General features: G+C 43.0%; 1 protein-coding gene across 3 annotated transcripts in view; it reads left to right on the plus strand.

The window, feature by feature from the left end:
* The first annotated feature begins 7798 nt into the window (after nt 1-7798).
* Nucleotides 7799-20198, plus strand: part of LOC140539881 (gamma-aminobutyric acid receptor subunit alpha-3-like) — a 143771-nt gene continuing 131371 nt past the window's right edge. The window contains exon 1 of one of the 3 annotated variants that reach the window (XM_072662705.1): nt 7799-8113. Coding sequence is in view for 1 of the 3 variants with exons in the window: in XM_072662704.1 (XP_072518805.1) it covers nt 8503-8568 (66 nt within the window). In the remaining 2 variants the exon portion in view is untranslated. Of the gene's footprint in view, nt 8114-8143; nt 8235-8390; nt 8569-20198 lie in introns of those variants that run through there. The other 2 variants (XM_072662706.1, XM_072662704.1) reach the window with 2 other exon arrangements.

A 20198-nucleotide genomic window follows, 5' to 3' on the forward strand; every position in this document is an offset into this window, starting at 1 on the left:
GAATAGTAAAAGTGCAGCTCAGGTATTTTATTAGGAAGCCATTTAAATTTGACCAAATTACAATACCGGAGCTCAGCTCTGTTTGCCACTGAATCAAACCAGAGCTACTATGATCTAGTTTAAACACTGAGCTGCTGCTTCAAGAGGGTCAGCACACAATGGTTACAATTAAAAGAAGAAGAAGAAGAAAATAGTATTTAAACTCGATCCAGACAAAAAAATCAATTTGTTGAGAGTTCTGGCCAAGACCAAGTACAACTACTAGAGAGTCCGGCACTTACTAACTTACTTACTAACTAACATTAGCTGGCTGGCTAACAACTAATTAGATCACACTGGTTATTTTACGCCAACATCACTTACCCAGAAAAATGCAAAGAACTGTCTGTTAATGCGACCAACAGCACAATATGATAAGTTACTGTATGATTAACTAGCTTCCTAATTGCCTGACAGCTCAACTACAGCTCAGCTACTCCATTGAACAGAAAGGTCCTGCTGACAGTCTCTTTAAGCCAATGCTGTCAATCACTTTGTTTGTAAGTGTAACCCCTCCTTCCTTCACAAGAGCCCAGCCAGGGACTTTGAGCCCCATTAAAAAAGATATTGCACTGGGCCCCACAATGCTAACAATCTGCCAAAATGCTCAGTTAATACTCATCTTTGACTTTAACTTTTCTGGCACCTGCCAGTCACAGGCCCTTAGAATCATCCTAAACCCCCACCCCTTACAACACGCCATTCTTACATTACAGCAGAATAGCGTTTTAAAAACTGATTTCTGGGGGGAAAATTAAAAATATGCCTATATTAGCACAGTTACAACTAACTGTTGGAATTGTGCAGAGGTGCGAGACCTGTGAAAGCTTTACCTTTGAGAGACATTGCACTCTCCATGCTTTTTTACAGTCATTGACTGTGCCAAGAAAGAAATGGAGATTGATATTCTTGGGCTCCTTTAAGTAGGAAAGTAAATCTTTGTACTTAACGCTTTGTGATCCTAAATAATTATCCAACTATGAAATATTTGACTATATTCTTTATCAGCTTAATAGCTAGAACCTGCTGGGCTTTTCAGTGTAATTTAGTTAGACTGTGGTACTTATCCTCATTTTGCCAAAAATCATTACACAGCAATTTGGAGTTTGTATCTCACGCTTGCCTCGATTGAGGGCAATTGTACTGATGTCTCAGAATTTCCATAATTAAATAATTAAGATGTGAACAAAGTCATTCAGAGTGGCTTGGAGTGAAAGGCTCTATTCTAGAGAAACTTATAGAGTCACAATTGGACACAGTGATGGCGATAGGAAGCAGGCTGAAGAGTCTGAAGAGTTTAATGCTGTTAAAAACGACATTACAGACATTTATTACATGAGATGATTGAGAATAGGCCAGATACCTGGAAAACTGCTTGTCTTGATATATTTTCTTGGCCTTAAATAATAATTAACGAGTGATGCACACAGGACAAAATAGTCCCCAAATGTCTGTTGTTGTTGCCAGCCAACACCTTTTTTCAGCTACTCCTGATACACCATTGCCAGGCAGTCAACACACTCTGAGGAAAGCGCCGGGTCTCCAGCTTCACCGGACCTCTGAGCAACTCTCTATGATAGAAATTGCTCTTGCAGGGGGCCTCGAGCGGTCCAGCGGAATAAGGCACTGTCACTATAACCGGAGGAATGCTCAAATTCTAATCCCTGTCATGCTGCTAGCCATCGGCAGCCGGACCCCGGGAGAGCACAATTGGCCTCGCTCTCTTAAGGTTGGGGAGCTGGCACTTTCTCCCCACATCACTTCACTGGCACTGGCGTCTGCTAGCTGATGCATCAGAGCCAGGTACATGGAGATTTTCTCAGAGCCCCGTGATGTTGCATTGCCGGCACTTCGGAAAAAGAGGCGGTGCCTGACTGCGCACATGTCGGAAGAGGTGCGTATTGGTCTTCACCCTCCCAGTCTCAGAAGCTTTGCATGTGATAGGGGGAGAATATGTATGGTTTGGGTAATTGGGGATCCAAATTGGGAAAAATCCAAAATCTTAATTAATCTTAAATAAAAAATTAAAAATGCTTTCTATGTGGTTCTATGTAGCACCGAATGTGGTTCCACTATTAATACTAGTTAAAGAATTTTGTTTGCCTAGCGTGCATTAGCACAATATTATTTCATTGCTAACTCCTGCTGCCTTTCCTGGCAATCCACTACTCCACTGTTGGATAACTTGTTTTTACTGATTGCCTTTTTAAACTTTGTGAACATCTGAGATTAAGAATATCGGTATTTGTAATTTGTATTTGAATGTATATTTTATTTATTTATTTATTTATTTATTTATTTGACATGGACAACAGTTGCGTACAAGAACCAGATGCCCTGTGTTTAGTGTTGACAGCGAAATGCTAACGTGCAACACTCCAGCATTTGTGTACAGCGTGTACAGCGTTTGGTTTTGAACATACTCACAGGGTTGATTTTGATTTTCCCCCTGCTGTTTCCACAGTGCACTGTTTACATACAGTACGAGTTACATCACTTACAATATTGTCATGAAGCAAGTGATGATTCAACTTGGCCGTTCCCACCGGCTAACAGTGCCCGCGAGGGATTCTGCTGCTGTGGTCGCCACAGATCTAGTGGGCCTTAAGGTGCATGGCCTGGACTGGAGCCGAGGGAGAGAACACGCGACAGGACTCTAGGCCGACCTCTGGGCATCTTGTGTTTGGCAGATTACGACCGGCCGGCTCCCTTCAGCGAGCCGCCCAGTCATCCTCAAAATGCTCCCCTGTGCTACCACCGCTACCCTGCGAACAATGTTATTATCACAACCCACCGCCTGTGCTGCTGACAGAGTGGGTCTGCAGCTTTTGGCAGCAAACAAGGACCCTGTCTTTTGCCGTGGACATGGCAAAAGCCAGATAAGCCATTCTTTTAAGGCCGTTGTGCAGCGCGAACGAAGAGGAGTGACGCGGCCCTCATGCCCCATCACCGCAGTGGTCCATCTGAGGATCTGACAATGGCTTCGTAGTATTTTTGTTGTTTCTGGCAAAGTGCTGAGGAGCTGGCTAGCAAAGTCATGTTGTTTTGATTAAACTGGGAGTGTGCCAAACCAGTCAAGTGCCAAAAAGCACAGCGTCCTTGTCACCACCTCGTCACCACCTCGTTGGAGACCTAGAAAAGTCTGACGGAGTAGTCTAACTGCGATGGCGGTCTCCTGCCAGAGACTCCTCTGATATTGGACGTCTGCTCCTCTCTTCTCCTCCTCGTGTGAAGCTGAGATTAATAGGCAGACTCTGGCAGGCGAATACATAAGGTCCGTTAAAGAGATGTGAAACATTCGCAGCGACAGAATTTTTCCATCAAGCTTGACGGCTTCTCTTGGCGGCGAAAGAACAGATGCCTGGACCAAAATTCCGTTCCAGGTAAGGACAGACGACACAGGACGAGCCTATTCCTCATGTTCCCCTGCGATGACAAATCGCTCATGTTCTGAACAATTACACTGATTACTTTATGCTTTGCATCCTCCTAACCTTTGCTAATGAACACGCAGATTTATGGCCCACTAATTATATCTTCCGATGCGAGGTTCCCTTCCAGGGAGCTAAGCGTAAAACCGCATCAGCATCGGACCACTGTCTATCTGATAGAAGAACCTCTTACATAATGGACAACATTTAAAAAAAATGAGCTACTCTGATACACTACTGTTGGTTCAAGACACAGTCTCTATTAAGGATGGCGTCCGCTCAAGAAAAACATTTGTTTGGCATCTGGAAGTCGATTTGGCTCATGCGCTGCAGGCAGTAATGTTGTCACCTTCTAAAATCAACCATGGGCTGCCAGCTCAACTGGCAACTTAAATTACAATTCAGGCCCAATAGCGATTTCGAGTTGCTTCTTTTTCACCAACTTCTTCTCATTATTCAACATTTGTGGCACCAGGTCCAGGAGACTATATAGTATAACTGGCTTGGCACAACTAACCTCATTTTCAGCCAAGCAGCCATTGAATTGTTTCATTCCTCTACAGAGCACACTTGGCCACAAGTGGGTTGTTTTAAATGTGGCATGGACTTTCATTTTCATGTTTTTATCTTATGAAAGACAGAGAAACTGGGCATTAGGACAGCTTTAGAGACTCTTACTGCTTTTCAATTAATAAAACATAAAACAAATGTGTCATTTAGGTCTTGATATATTGCCTTTTAGCCTTGATGTATTCATGTCACTGTCAAATGAAAAATGTATATCTCCATTTTCTGGCCTATGCCATTTTAGTTTTAGCCATTGTTTGAATCCACTTTGTAGGTAATTCTGGATGAAAAGACCAACATAAATGCTTTAAAATTACTGGAACGCTTATTTTACCTTGCCTTCCATTGAAAGTTAATATTTTTTGCCTTCTCTTGTACAGTCACTATTTTGAAGATGCATATATTTCATGGGACAGTGGCCATTTCTGGCCTCAATATAGCAAATTTGCTGTTAGTTAGCGAAACTGTTAGTTTTATATATGTATGATAGTTTAACTGCACTCAAAAGTCCGTTCATGCAGTTACCTGATTATTTAATCAGTCATGTAAATAGCCTACTCCAGCCTACTAAACATTTTGGAACAATGCTGAAAATAAAGGTTTTAAATATTCTTTATGTTCTACATGATTTAGGTTCCTATTGTGGCACGAGTTGGGGTGGGGGGGGGAGCTGCGGCCCAATGTGTGGGTTTTACATGATGTTTACATCACGTCTTATTCTGTGAGTTTATTGGCTGGTTGCAAAGCAGAACTACTGCCTGATTACTACCTGACTCGTGTAAACCTGAGTGGTGTTTGAAACTGTGCCCTATTCACTATATAGGGCCCTACTTTGGGGTTTAGGCATTTTGTAGTGGTGTCTGAAAACGTAATGCTGAATTTTCAGTGCACTTTAAGAATCCCACAATGTTTAATGATTTGCATGCAGTCACAATCATGTAAACGCATTGATTTTCTGCATTCATCAAATTCTGAAGTGCATATAAACACACTCAGTGTTGGTTTAACACTGGCAAATATGCTGCGATTGTATTATCTTGTTAGATATAGTAATTGGTGGCCTTAATATAGTATCTCATGGCCTTGGTATATTATATCCTGGCCTCAATATATTATCTTGTGGCCTCAACATATTATCTAGTGGCTTTGGTATATTATATCCTGGCCTCAATATATTATCTTGTGGCCTTAACATATTGTCATGTGGCCTCAACATATTATCTAGTGGCCTTAACATATTATCTTGTGGTCTTAACATATTATCTAGTGACCTTTAGATATTATGTTGTGACTTCAATATATTATCTTGTGGCCTCAACATATTATCATGTGGCCTCAACATATTATCTAGTGGCCTTAACATATTATCTTGTGGTCTTAACATATTATCTAGTGACCTTTAGATATTATGTTGTGACCTCAATATATTATCTTGTGGTCTTAACATATTATCTTGTGGCCTCAACATATTAAGCTGTTACCTTAGTATATCATCTTGTGGCCTCAACATATTATCTTGTGGCCTCAACATATGATCTTGTGGCCTCATCATATGATCTAGTGGCCTCAACATATTATGTTGTGACCTCAATATATTATCTTGTGGCCTCAGCATATTAAGTTATGATCTCAATATATTATCTTGTGGCCTCAACATATTAAGTTATGATCTCAATATATTTTCTTGTGGCCTCAACGTATGATCTTGTGGCCTCAACATATGATCTTGTGGCTTCAACATATTAAGCTGTTACCTCAATATATTATCTTGTGGCCTCAACATATTATGTTGTTGTCTCAACATATTATGCTATGGTCTCAATGTATAATCTTGAGATAACAACATATTAATTTTTGGTTTCAGAATTTTGTCATGTTGATTCACTACATTATCTTGAGGCCACGCCTTTGATAAAAACAATCAGCATTTCATCCTAGAGGCTCTGTTGTTTTGTGTTTGGCTGAAACACCTTTTGTTGGGCCAGTTTATTACCAGTTTTTTCATGCTGGAACTCACTGGCAGGATCGTTTATGCCCATTATACCCCACTGTTTATGCGTCATTATGCCCCACTGTTCCCAATCACCCAGTTTTTCTTGTGACACTGTGGGGGGCACTGCTTGAGATGTCAATTACCATCTCCCACAGGCTTTAGTCAAAAGTCTTAACGTGAGAATATACGCAAACCCAGCGAATTTTCATACATAGCCCAGCAGTCATCCCATGAGATGAGCTAAAAGGCACCATCAGTATAGCTCAGTTCTGGCCTCGCACTGCGATCTTCCTCTGCAAGCACATGTTCTATTATTCAATAGCTGACAGGCTATGGGCACCTATGCGCTCTGTGATGGAAGTGAAGGTGAAGGATGATTCCTTCATGTCCGCTAAGGACATTTCCTTATCATCTGTTGCACAAACAGTGCGCTGGCAAATGCCACGGCATATGAGCTTCCCGCAAAGACGATCCAACAAGCTAATGGCACCTCCGAGGATAAACGAGGCCTCACGAGCTGACAGATAGAGCTAATATGTCGTGAACGTATATAGCACACATATCCAACCTTCCCCATCCACAGCTCAGTCTAACTAACAGGCTTAATACACACGCAGCGGACAAGTCAAGGGCATGCAGTACTTCACAGTAGCCTCTGTGAAGCAGATGGCTGCCTTTCTGCCTGGCAATTCAAACCTGTTCAGCTACTGTGTAACTACCACACAGCCATGAGCTGACCAGGACCACAGTGTTGAAATGTGGGTCAGAGGAGAAGCCTCCACTATATGAGGAAAGCCTGGGGGCAATATATCTTACAGTCATACTTCCCTGCTACCAACACCCCCCCTCCCCCCAATTCCAGAGAAGGAGTAACAGCAGATGTCACAACCCATGTTCATTTCTCAGTCTCTGAGGTAATCCCTTTCTAATACTGAGGACTTGCCTCTAATAGTGTTAATCAAACTGGTTAGACCCCTGACCAGTAAGGGATACGTCTACCAGAATGAGCAACTTGACCAAACTAGTCAACCAGCTCTACCAGACTAGCCTTACCAAACTAGTTGAGTTTGATGGACTAGCTGGTCATCAGCTTGACCAGCACGACAAAGCTGATAGACCAGCTAGTCCATCAAACTCTAATAGAAAAAATATACACTGTGCTGGTCATCAGCTTAACCAGCTATCTTACCAGCAGAGGGTACGTATTCGCCTGGATGACCCCCCTACGTTCAAATTGTGATAGCTAGTCAACTGGGTAATCTCTAAAACAGCAGAGCTTGGGCAGTGTTCAGTAACTATCAAACGCTCCAATGCTCCAAGGAAGGACAACCAGTGAAGCGGTGACAGGGTCATGAAGGACCACGACTCAGTGATGGATGTTTGGAAAGTAGGCTTTAAGGGAGTAGCACGATTTGCTGGAAAAGTTCATGCTGGCTTGCCTATATCTTGGTGATGCCCGTGCCTCGATGGGTCAGAGTGATTTGGGTGGCATGATGGGGTGGACCTATGCAGTCTTAGGCAGGTGGTTGTAATGTTATGGCTGATCGGTGTAGTCAGAGACAGAAACCAGTCCAATAAGTGGAGAGTTCTTCCAAAGGGGTGTGCAGTGTGGAAAGGGCTTCTGGTTAGTTCTGAGACTTTGCAAAGGGGGGGGGGGGGGGGGTTTAAAGCTTCCTCCTCCTCCTCCTCCTCCTCTCCCTCCTCCTCTCGGGGAGAAGGAGGGAGTTTCGCCGTCAGCCAGCAGCACCAATCTGCGTGTGCAGGAAGGAGGGGGCGGGAAGGTTAGTTTGTTGAAGAGGGCAGATTCTTCTCCACGTTAACGGCTCTCCCCTCACTGGCCGCTCGTTTCCCACCGTCTTTAGAAAAAAAAAAAAACACACTTCCAGACCCCCCCTCCCCCCCTCTGCCTGGACGTAAAAGACCACCAACAAACAAACAAACAAACAAACAAAAGACTGGAAAGTGGTGCTGAAAGGAGGAGAGCAACTCGCTGAAGGACGTGAGGAAAGTGTGGAAGAAGAGGAAGAAGAAGGAGGAGGAGGAGGAGGAGGAGAAGGAGCAGCATCGTTCCGCTCGTGCTGAGGTGGGCTTTGCGCTTTCTGCGCGTTCTCTCTCCGCGTGCTCGCTCCGGTGCTTTCCTGAGAATGCCCAGAAACGTCGGGAAAGGGACGTAAAGGGAAAAGACCGCAGTGTTTCATTGACGGGTAACTGTGTGTATGAGTGTGTGTGTGTGTGTGTGTGTGTGTGTGTGGATGGGGGGCGAGTTGAGGGTAGGTAGGTAGGTAGGTAGGTAGGTTGAGGGGGGGTGGGGGGTGGGGGGTGTTTTTGTTGGAAGGTCTAACAGGTCTCCTTTCGTTACGGCGCCGCTGAGAAGTGCGAGGTGCTGAAGCTGAGAGGCGGCTACCCGTCCAGGCAATGGCTGCTGAGACGGCTGAGGTTGTGCTGTTTTCGGTGTGAAGTGTGAGAGGACAGATGTGGCTGTGGGACTGGAGGACGTTTTCTGAAGACTCACTTTATCTCTATCGACCTGTTTTTAAGGTTAAATGTCTTTTTTTCTTTCTTTTTAATGAAAAGTATATTTCATTGCCCTGTTTCCTTAAGTTGAAGTAAGAAAACTCATGTTTTTAAAATAAGGATAACCTTGAGAAGAGCCGATACTTGCGTCCATTTAAATGACCGATTTGAACTGAAATGCTGCTTTTAGTTGACTGTAACTTTATTAGTATATTTCCCCCCCTATCAAACATGGCTGTGTCAATGTTGCTTAATAGCTTCATCATTGCTGGCGATTTGCGCGCAGCTCGTATCGTGGTCAGGGTTTCAGTGTCGCGCGCGGTTGGATGGGGGAATGAAATACAGCAGATTGTGTCCTTTTACTTTTCCCCTTTTTTTTTAAATTTTTTTTTTGCTCTCAGTGGTGAATCTCGAGGAAGACACTAGAGAAGGCAACACCCAGAACCCTAACATTAGATTATTATTATTATTTTTTTTTTTGTATCCCCTATATCCTCTATTAAAGGAGTAGGAGGTATGGGTGCTTGTAGCCTGTATATGTGCGCTGGAGGGGTAGGGGGGTGGGGAGGGGGTGGTGATCATATTAGATGGATGGGAGGAAAAAAAAAGAGAGAGAGAGAAAGAGAGCGAGCTTTAGCTACTCACACCAAGCCTACGTGCAGTATGGTTTTAGATATCTGTTGCTCTTTCTTTGTTTGTTTGGTACCATAACTGGCATTATAGCCCTAAATATAAAAGCCACTGAGGTGCAACTCATTCTGCCATCAGTAAATGACCATCCTCATTCAACGGATGATCTTTCAGCCTTGAGTGCATTGCGAAGGACTGTGGTATGAAGAAGAAGAAGAAGAAGAAGAAGAAAGCATCAGCACAGAAACGAGAGGACGAGAGAACATTGTGTCAGGCTCATCAGTTCTTAACACGGAGCCTAACCTGAATGAAAGAAGCACACACACACACACAAACACATGGGAAATGGGGTAGAACAGATTGGGAACATGAAAGATTTGAAGCAACCGTAGCCCAGATCTCTCAGATCTCCAGTCACGGCTGGGGAAATGGGAGCTGTGGCAGGTGAGCAATGAGCCAGGTTAAGTGCTAGAAGTTGGAGGTCCGCAGCCTACCAGAGGGCTCCTCCCTCAGGGGAGCCATTTTCAGTCAGCCAGCCAGCCAGCCAGCCTGCTCCATTCAGGCCTGTGTTAAAGTGTTACAAATATACCCTCCCTGGGTTTTAACACCTCCACAAGCCTGATGGGAGTTAACACCAGTATGATAAGAGTGAGGTACACACAGTTAGCGCAGACAATCTGCCTGAACGTCTTCAGCTGAACGGTTTGGATGTTGCCAAGATTGCAGCTTTATTTTTTATTCTTTATCAGCAGCTTTTAGTTTGTGTTATAGTGTTTAGAATAGATTACAGGTCATTTTAGGGATGTTGGCTGTCCAGTGGATCGGGATCCAGGCTGACCCAGGCTTATTGTAAAGAATCGGGTATCGGGTATTTTAGGCCCAGGCCACTTTTGATCCTTTGTTTTTACCGCTGCGTTCTAGCAGAGTGCCCTCTGGCGCCCTCTAGATGCCTTTCACAGACAGTATTTACAGCTGGAGCTGTAAGGAGTGTTCTTAGAAGGTAACTAAAAAGTTTATATATATTCTTATATAGAATATATACACTATATAAGCTTACACATAGTCTGTAGTGTGGAACTGTTTAAAGTGGAACATGAAAAAATTATTATTATATCTGTGGTTCTAGAGCTTTGGTTGCGTTTGAAGGGGTTTTCCTCCAGACGTTTGTCTGTTTTCTGCCGTTTTGCTAAATAGACTCCCACCATGTCTTTCACTCTTATAGGCTTGGCTGGTTAGAGAAACACTTGGGTTTACTGGCAGGAGTGTGTTTGAGAGGAGTTCTGAAACTCCTGCTGTTCACGTCATAGAAAACGAAATCATTGCGCATTCACAGCTCTATAAAAAATTTATTTCACATCAGTAGTTGACAAAAACAACAGATAACGGAGTACCACTACACACACACACACACTCATCAAACATGAAGTGATTTCACTGCAGTGCTTTGAAGTATCTAAAAGCTGAATGATCAGGGAGGTCAGTGAGAGTGTATTGAAAGGTATGAAACACTAAAAAACAATAGTTTTAAGAAGGAAGACTAACATACTTCAGTATTAATCACCTGCACATATTACCTGAATGGTGTGGCTGTATTATTTATACAATCACAAAGAAATAAGAATGTCCTCCTTAGGCTCTGCCACTTCTGTTGTTCTGAATATAGATGGGTGTATCAGTATCAATGGGTATGGGTATCAATGGGTCGATATTTCCAGAAAGTGTTGGAGCCAATTAGGGTTGGGTGGTATCCAATTTTTTCATACCGTCTCAAAATATTACGGCAGTGTTACCAGGGACGGGGGTTGGCGTAAGTTGGACACTGGTAGCTCACTTAGTTTGTCATCCTGGGAGCAAACTAAGTAAACATTAGTTGTTAAAACGTCAGTCTGACAATGGCAGCAAATGTTAAACTTCTCTGAATCAGAGGAAATAAGCTGGTTAGTCTTAGCTTAGCATTTGCTTAGGGACTAAACATTTTTTCCTGTGATTTTGAATCTTTAGCCCACTCACTATGCTAGTCTTTGCTTAGCTAGCCTGGCTACAGATGCTCCACTGTTCCACTGTTGACTAGCTTCAGAGCTACCAACACAAATGTTGATGATTAAATGTTAGCTAGGCCGTGTTCCAGCTAACTGGGTGCTCAAATCACACATTAGAGGATAAAACCTCATATCTGAAAGGCCAAAGTTGAGTGAATGGTCTTCTGATTGTTTTCAGGCAAATTTAGCAGACCGGGCCATCCAGGTTTGCCTGCTCTCCCTTTTAATCTAAGTCTTAAATCTTAGATGTGTCCTTTTGGATTATTAATTCGATTTATCTCGTTGCTCAGCTCACCAAGTATGGTGGGCTTGTTCTTTTCCCCCACCTGTTTTCAGAGTTTAACCTCACCAATCAGTGAGCTCCCACTGAGCTGACCCTATGGCCCTCTTAAATGCACATGGGGGAATAAGCTTACTTGATTGTGTACTAGTTAAGCACAGAACAGCTTTTTGACACATCAGACATGTCATCATTTTGAGATAGCGTCAACATTTTGAGATAGCGGCTCCATTTATATGATGGTATAAGTATTGTCGTCATACCATCCAATCCTAAAGCCAATCTTGTTAAAAATCTATCCTGAAACAACACACAGTCACACGCTGTGTGATGGGATGATGTTAGCTGTGTATTGTGTCCTGTGGGCAAGTAGAGTGTTGGAGTAGTGATAGCATGATAGTTTAGTTTCACATTCAGGTCTTAAATGAAGTGCCTCAGTGGAAAACAGCCTATTTTAAAGCTTGGCCAGGACAAAATAAGACAAAACGATTGTATTGATTGTGTTGGCCGATTCTCAAGGCTGTTAGGATGATCGCCGTCATCTTGATTTTGCCACTGTAATTGTGATTATTCATTTTTCTGTATCTGTTGTCTTGCACCATAGATGATAGAATCAGTGCATTGATCTGTATCGTTGCATTGTTACAGCCCTAGTTTTAGACATCTAACAAAAACATGGCGCATGAAAACTTTTGTGCTCCAGTTGAAATGATAAAATTGCATTCTATTAATGCTTCTTGTATGGAGGGCTGGTGGCTGCTGATTTACTCGTCATTTATAAATGCAACCAATTGCATCGCATTCAGCAACCAATTGCATTCAGCATCCTGCTGAAATCCGCTTAGTTCCATTGGTAATTTCTATGGAGAAGACGCGTCACTGTTTTTCCCATTGGGTTTCGCCAGAATTTCTTTCTCCTTTGTTTGTTTTCTTGGTTTGCTGCTACAGATGGATTAATTGGTCTTTTGTTGCCAAGTGTTGCCGGCGTTGCAGACCTAGCCTGTGTGGATGTTCACCTTCCTTGAGCCTCCTCAAACCATTGGCAGTGGCATTCTCCAGTCTGAAGAATGGCAAATCTAAAGTGTGTTTGGTTTGAACAAATGAAGGATGGCACGGCAGGGCTTATCCAATTTTCCAAGAGAAGCAGAAAAGCCTTTCCGGCCTACAGCAAGGACCAAAAAGGAACGTAGAGCTAGGACATAATGGCTATAGCATTAAACGCTCTGAAATTGAACTTCATTAATCATTTGTGTACCTCAAAGAGGTACGGAACCCACACTCAGGCTGCGTTTTGCATGTGTTAGTGTTGTCCTGGATCTGTGGATGTGTACAGTACATGGTGCATAGCTCGTAACGGGATGACTCCCTCGCCATGACTGTACCTAAATGGACTTTTCCGTGTTGCCACGTCTTCACGCTCAAGGAGGCCAGAGCCTCTTTCACAGTCCACAGCAGTTCCAGGCCGAGGTAAAAAAAAAAATGCAGATTTACATGTCGGGACTGGGCCTAGGTGAAGGAGAGCTAGGTCTGTATAGTTTTTGTTTTTTGATTGGCGGGGGAAAGGTGGTGTTTACGATCGCTGAAGCCACGGCAAAAAAAAAAGATGAGTCCCAGATGACTCAACAGTCTTGACACCAATGAATTGGCATATTGGCCACGTCCCTGGTGGAATTTGCAATCTCTGCTCAGCGCGAAGGTGGAATAAACACAGACTGAAACGTCTGCGCTGCAGTTAAGCAGTCATGTTTATGCATCCGACTGTGTCAGGTGGGTATTGGACAGGTCACGTCCGGCTCATAAATGCTAATGTGGACAGGAAAGTTGTGCTCATCCTTAAGTTATTTCAGCAGAATGCAATAAAGAAGCCTTCATATCTGCTCCCTGGCAGCAATGCCTCACGAAAGACTTGCCATACTTGTTTTGACAAGTGTTCCTTTATTGTTTCATATTTCACAATTATCGAGCACAACCATTCCCTAGCTTTCGTGCTTTGAACTCGGAGCAGAGACAACTCGTAACCACAGCCATTAACATACAACAGATAACTGTCATCCACGTGTTGTTTTCAAGGCAGTCACCAGAGTGGGAGACGTTGTGAACTACAGTGGCTGTTGTCTAAAGGAAGCAAACCTGAGAGAATAATTAAGCATTTATCCAGATAACAGAAAGGAGGTGAGCCTGGGTGAGCCTTTTTTTAATGTCCAGAAGCTTCTTCTAGACTAAAGAAGCTCATCACTCGTACACACGTACAAGCAACAAAAGGACAGGGATAGGTCGGAGGAAGATGGGTGAGGCCTTGAGCCCAATGACCTGCCCTTCAAGGCTGATGTGTTGCTGTGCTGTGTTTCATAGCAGTGTTTTGGGGTTGCTCTGCCTCTCCCACCCTAGAAATTGCAAGTGCCGAATTTGGCACATAAACTCATTGTAGCATGCAGCTAATGCTGAGCATCGTGGCAGCTCCAGGAGGGATTTCTTCCCTTCATTTGTTTGTTTCAGCCTGGAGCTGAACTTACTGTGAGACTGCAGAGAGCAAATGAGCTTCACGAGCAAAACCTCTCATCTAACGTTCGCTGATGAACTTGTTTATCCAGTTCATCCATTGCTTTTCGCTTATTGCTAGAGCGTAACAGTTGCTTTGTTTTCTCGACATATCCTCTTCAAGCTCGAAGCTCATCTTTGGGTTGGATTTGGGACGGGGAAAACATCAGTTTCAAGGAATTGCACATAAGAGTGGTATTACGTCGAGGTCGACTAAATCGAGGCCACAGCACCACGGCTCTCGTGTAGCTTTACTTTATCTTTTTTCAGACTCCTTTGCGGCTGCTCGCTCTCAGGCATTAATGACCTGGATTCATCCAAGAAAACGCCTGGTCTGTCTCTGCCCTTTCCGCCACTATCCATGCCGAGCTTAAGGCAGACCATGTGACAATTAGTCAGCTCATTTCGCCCATTTCTCCTCTTTCCTCTCGCTCCCGTCCTATGGACGCACCATGTGTAATTAGCTCTGCGTTAAGTTATCCATATTCATTTTCCCTTTGTCAGGGTGAGCCTGTGAGCCAAGCCAACTTTTTACCTCCCGTTACCACTCTATTAATCATCCCCCTACTCATAATTTCAATTAGAGTCAGTTGTGATTGGAGGGGAGCCAGATTGAGGGCGATAAAGATCTTATGATTTCAACTGCCGTTAATCAGACTTAGAAATAGGGCCGTAAATTGCATTAGCTATTGATCATTTTTTGAAAGACGGGGGGGCACGTGAGCGGTGGTCGATTGAAGGACGGCAGATTACCAAATGGAGACCTCAGGAATTGATGTGGGTGTCGCAGCTTTGTCAGCGGGCAGATCACTTACAGATGGTGGAAGGACATCAGTACACAGGGCTGAGGACAGAGGGCTGGATCCGGCCCGTCATGCCTGTGCCTCAGCACCAGCCGTAGCGCACTCTGATACACCGCAGCACTTTGATTGATGGTATTGATAAGCCGGCGGTCCCACCGGAGCCTGAGCGCCTTGATGTGTTTTTTTGTTTACCCTGTGTGATGACAGTCATCGGTGAGGCGACACGTAAGACCGGAGGAGTCTTGCTCTCTTCCTCCCTGCCTGCCGTTCCTGGCAGTGTCGATTAAGTGTTCTTCTTCTGAGTTGATCTACAGGGAGGAACACTAAAGTCCTGGGAAATCTCAGGAGGAGCAGAATGTTTAGGTGATGCTGGAGTGCAGCACTGAAATATCTGGATTTTATCTCTTTTTACTGCATTTGTAACAAACAAAGTGTTGCGTTTCTCTGCAATGCTAATGCCGGTGGATCTAGTCCCAGTTTTTACATTCCATAAATGTGCTTATATTAATCTTCGCAGATGCCTTCATGAGAAATACTAGCCTTGATTTTGTATATATTGTGATCAGTGATATGCCTAGCAATGTATAAAAACACACTAATGTATAAGGTTAAACCGTGGTGAAGCTAAAACGTACCTTTTTGGAACATTTTTAGATCATATCATGTAAAATACATACAGTGGCATGCAAAGGTTTGGGCACGTCCGGTCAAAAATTTGTGGTGTAACTAACTGGAGGTGATCAGTGATCTGTACAGGTCGCAGTCAATCCTTGGGATATCCATGCTGGCAACATTTTAAAACTTCTAGGAGTTGATATAGCGTAGGCTAACGTCCATTTCCAGCACCCTAAGTGAGGAAGAGCAACAAACCTCTAAAGCCTTGTGATTTACACTAAGTGAGGATAAGCAACAGAGATACTGCTTGTCACCTGTTGACTGACTACAAGGTACTGCTTAACATCATGCCAGCACACATAGTGTGTTGAGATAATCAAGGTTTACCATGTAGTCATTTTCTGTACCCTAAATAATAAAGAATTCATTTTAAATAATAACTTTTACTAAATACCAAAATCTTACTTTGAGGTAGTCAGCCTCCAGGCTGTTAATAAATCTTTGGGATATCTGTGCTAGTACACTTTTTAAGCCCTCCAAGGAGTTTAGGATTAGAAAAGATAATATTTAGGGGCAAAAAATAAGAATTTCAAATAAATAAATGTGAATAAAAATGTATTTTAAATGAAATGAAAGAATGAAAGAATTCATTAAACATAAAAATCTAGTAGAAATTGTCATTGCAGGATGGAAGTGTGAGTGTAAGCTAACAGTGTTTGAAACTAAGCTAAAAGCCTGCTCAAACAGAAACAGGGTCATGAGCACCTAAGGCTTATTGATGCACAAAGGGAGCGATAGCTATCTCATCTGGATCAATCCTACAGAACAGCTAGTGTGGCACAAATTGCTGAGCAAGTTCCGTCACCGGCTGTGATAGAAAGGTGTCAGAACTCACAGTGAGTTGCAGCTTGCAGACTGTCAGAGTGCCAACCTGACCCACGTCCACTGCAGAAAGAGCGGCGAGCATCGGAACGGGACCAATGGACCAAACATAGCAATGGAAGATGGAAGGGAAGTTGGTCTTGTCTCGTGATTCATGTTTTCTTGTAGATCATGTAGATGGCTGGTGTTTGTCACTTACCTGGGGAACCTGAGGAATAGATGGCATTAGGATGCACTGTGGGAAAAAGGCAGGCCAGTTATGGGCAATGTGATGCTCTGGGCATTGTTCTGCTGGGTCCTGACCTTCGTGTGGATGTTACTTTGGCATTACCACCAACCTAAACAGTGGTTCCATCTTGCAACTTACAGGACTTCAGAACTGTGCTGCTAGCATCTTGGTTCCACATACCACAGGACACCTTTAGAGCTCTTCTAGAAGGAGCTGTTATGGCAGAGGACCAACAGCATGTTAGGCAGGCCGTTATAATGTTTTGCTTTGCCTGACAGTACAGTACAGTGTGGTGTGGCGGGATTCATTCGTTGTTTACATGCTAAGCTACTTCAGCAGTATTCAACCAGTAGTCTAAGCTCCTGACTGCCCTTGTTAATGAGCTGATCACCCAAAGCCCTTGCTAAACATCGGGCCCAAACCACCAGCTCTCTTTTTGAATTCCACCAGTCGTGCTTGAATGCAGCTACTGCACAGCTCTGTTCCTGGGAGAGGGCTATGATAGAGTGAGTGTTTCATAAATGTGCTTTTTGACATTTGAGGCGCGAAGCCCTAAACCCCCATCCGCCCTCAATCCGTCGGCCTGTCATTTGTGGCAGGCTGCTGTGGTTGAAGCTGTGCTGATGCAGCGGTGTTGGCAGGTCGTCTAGTACAGACACTTTCTATTGGGTAGAACCATCTCTCTCTCTCTCTCTCTCTCTCTAGTGTACATTTGTTTCATTTTCAGAATTTTTGCGTTGCCCCTCCGAGACCTTCGCTTCTGTTGCCAGCCCCCCCCCCCCCCCCCCCCGTTCCCGTTCTCTTTATAATGGGATTGTTTCTCTCTCTGCCTTAGCACATGTGTTTATTGGACTATCTTTGCCCCTCAGAGCAATGACGCGATGTGTGTTTTAAGACCCTGACATTCAATTACCGAAACTATTCACTCATTAAAAAATGCAAGCAAACAATAAGCAGGAGGACCTTGATATGTTTGTAACATGGAATTTTGACAATACAGTAAATGAGTTTATGTTTTAATTGAAGAAGCTGAAACAGAGTAACACGTCTAACACATTCATATGCAGATCGACACAACCATTCCATAGTTTGTAATAATATACTGTTGACATAATAGCTTACACAGTACGCCATTATTAGTCCTTGTAACTGTGTGAAATATGCAGACACAAAAAGAAGGTATTTTAGGAAATGGTTTATTAACCCCTTAAAAAGCCTATGGACCGCTGGTGGGCCGAAAGGGTTATTACAAACGTCTTTTACTAAAGAATAGCCCCGCCAGTCTGTACAGACGTCCCTGCATTATTGAATGCTAATTTCGTTGCAGTGTCATTCTAGATGTTCTACAGCCTTCATCTACAGCCACATACCACATGAATCCAGTCTGCACACCAAACACAACACCAAAATACTTGATTTTATACAAACTGTTTAAAACCTGTGAAGTCATACAGTACTATTCTTTTTGTACAGACATTGTACATGGATCTCCAACTAAGTTGGTTGTATACAGTCTTTATCAAGAGTTTGTGCAGCTTAGGCTAAGTGACACAGCTTTTTGTGTTTTTATTGAGAAGAAGGGCTGCAACAAATGATAATTTTCATAGTAGACAATTATTGACATGAATAATAATTTGAATAATATTAATTATCAAATATCTCAAATGAGCAAATACAGCCATTATCTTTAAATTCAGCTTGCAATTGTTTTATTCATTTGCTAAAATAACAATAAAGGCAATAAAGACAATCAACAGCTTCTTATGAAATTCTTATCACATTTTAATAAACTATCCTGAATATAAAAGATTAATAAAACAGTTTCCACATAAATGTTACATAGCTCTTTGCATCAGCAAAAACAGAAAAAGGAAAAAAAATGTAAGGCAGTAATTTGAGCTTTCAGTGTAAAAGTATGTTGTGTTGCTGCCTTATTTATATTAGTGACTTTTATTTTGACATAGTCTGGCCAGAGCCTCAATCTCAATTTCTTCAAACCCTCCTCTGCCTGAACCAGCAACCAGCTGATTGACTCTTTTTGGGCGAGACTTTATCCAGAACCAGCAAGATGACTGGCTTTTGTTTTTTTACTGAACCTTTGCGGGACTTTTATACATAAACAGACGTCATCAAGAGAACTCCCATTCATATTTCAACCAGTGATCACTCTCCTCATTTATAACTCTTGGATCTTGGTTGACTTGAAGATTTCTGCTTTTATACGCAACTCGTGTCCGTATGAAACTTCCACACTTCCACACAGATGCGACCCTACTCTCCACTCACACACCAGAGGGATGTTGCTGCAGATGTGTGACCATGTTGCCTTATGGCTCAGTGACGATTTTATTTACACACTCCATGCACGTGACAGACAGCTGCTCAGTCTGTGTGTTTTCACTGCAGCTCTGCATCCAGATTGAGGGCATTCTTACAGTAAAAAGTTACAGTGGCAGTAAAACCAGTGTATTCCACACTGTTACGGTTAAACTTTGGCTTTGACGTCGCAGTCCATTGGCTTCTGTTTCGTAGTTAGTGCTAGAAACATGTGTGATGAAGTTACCAACTAATCAGCTATTAAATTAATGGTGTACTCTCATTAAAAAATAGTTAATACAACATCTGTAGACAGAAGAACATAACATCCTAATGCACACCCTAATACTTATGTCTTTCATAACATGAAACAAAAAATATTTAATCATCAGTATGGCATGTGGACCCATTTGGAAGCCCTCAGGATTTTTTTTTTTTTCAGATTTTCATTAGCAGAATAGATCTGAGGCATATTTAGGTCTGTCAGCTAAAACAAATGTCCAAGCTTTATACATTCTCTGACTATTAAAACCCGAGGCTCACACTCATCAAACACAGGCTTCTCCTAACAAATGCTCAAAGATCTGAAATAAAAGCAAGTAGTAATGCTCACAAGGCAAAGGAAGGACGATGGCTTTGCAGTTTCAACTGGGCAATGGTGGGTCTAGGAAAATGAGAAGGCCATTATGAGATCTGGAAAACCAAGGAAAATCTCTGAGAAAGCTGCTCATGGACAGGTAACACCAGAAACCTTACCTGTGGACACAATCAGGCGATTACAATAAAAGTTACGTTTGGTAAAAGAAGGAATTGCATTCTGTGAAAAGAACACCATGCCAACTGTGAAGCATCGCTGGTGGCAATGGCAAAATTGCACAGTTGGACTCCACAAGATACCAACAAACCCTGCATGCAAATGTCAAACCATCTGTTCCAAGGCTGAAGCTGAAAAAGGATGGCTTTTACAACAGGATGCTACTCCAAAATCGGCATTAAACAAGCCGTTCATGCAAGATGGCCCAAAGTTCAGAACTAAAGGCCATCGGCAAAGAAGCGTGGGCAACAATTCAACTATGAGCACCGAAAGCTGCTACATTCTGACCAAACTTTTGCACAGGCCACACCGGTGATGACAGGCATGACAAACTGTGCAGTTTTGCCAAGGATGTCCTGCTCAAGCTTTTGCACGGTGGTATATTTGTAAGTATGCATTCATTTTACCAGTGGGCCCAGTGATCTTTCACAGTAAAGCTCTTTAGGGCTCTTATAGACTCTAATATGTCAAAGGATTCTTCTCCATGTTCCTTGCCTGCTTTTTCTTT

The sequence above is a fragment of the Salminus brasiliensis genome, chromosome 18 (assembly GCF_030463535.1).
Source record: "Salminus brasiliensis chromosome 18, fSalBra1.hap2, whole genome shotgun sequence".
NCBI classification, from domain to species: Eukaryota; Metazoa; Chordata; class Actinopteri; order Characiformes; family Bryconidae; genus Salminus; species Salminus brasiliensis.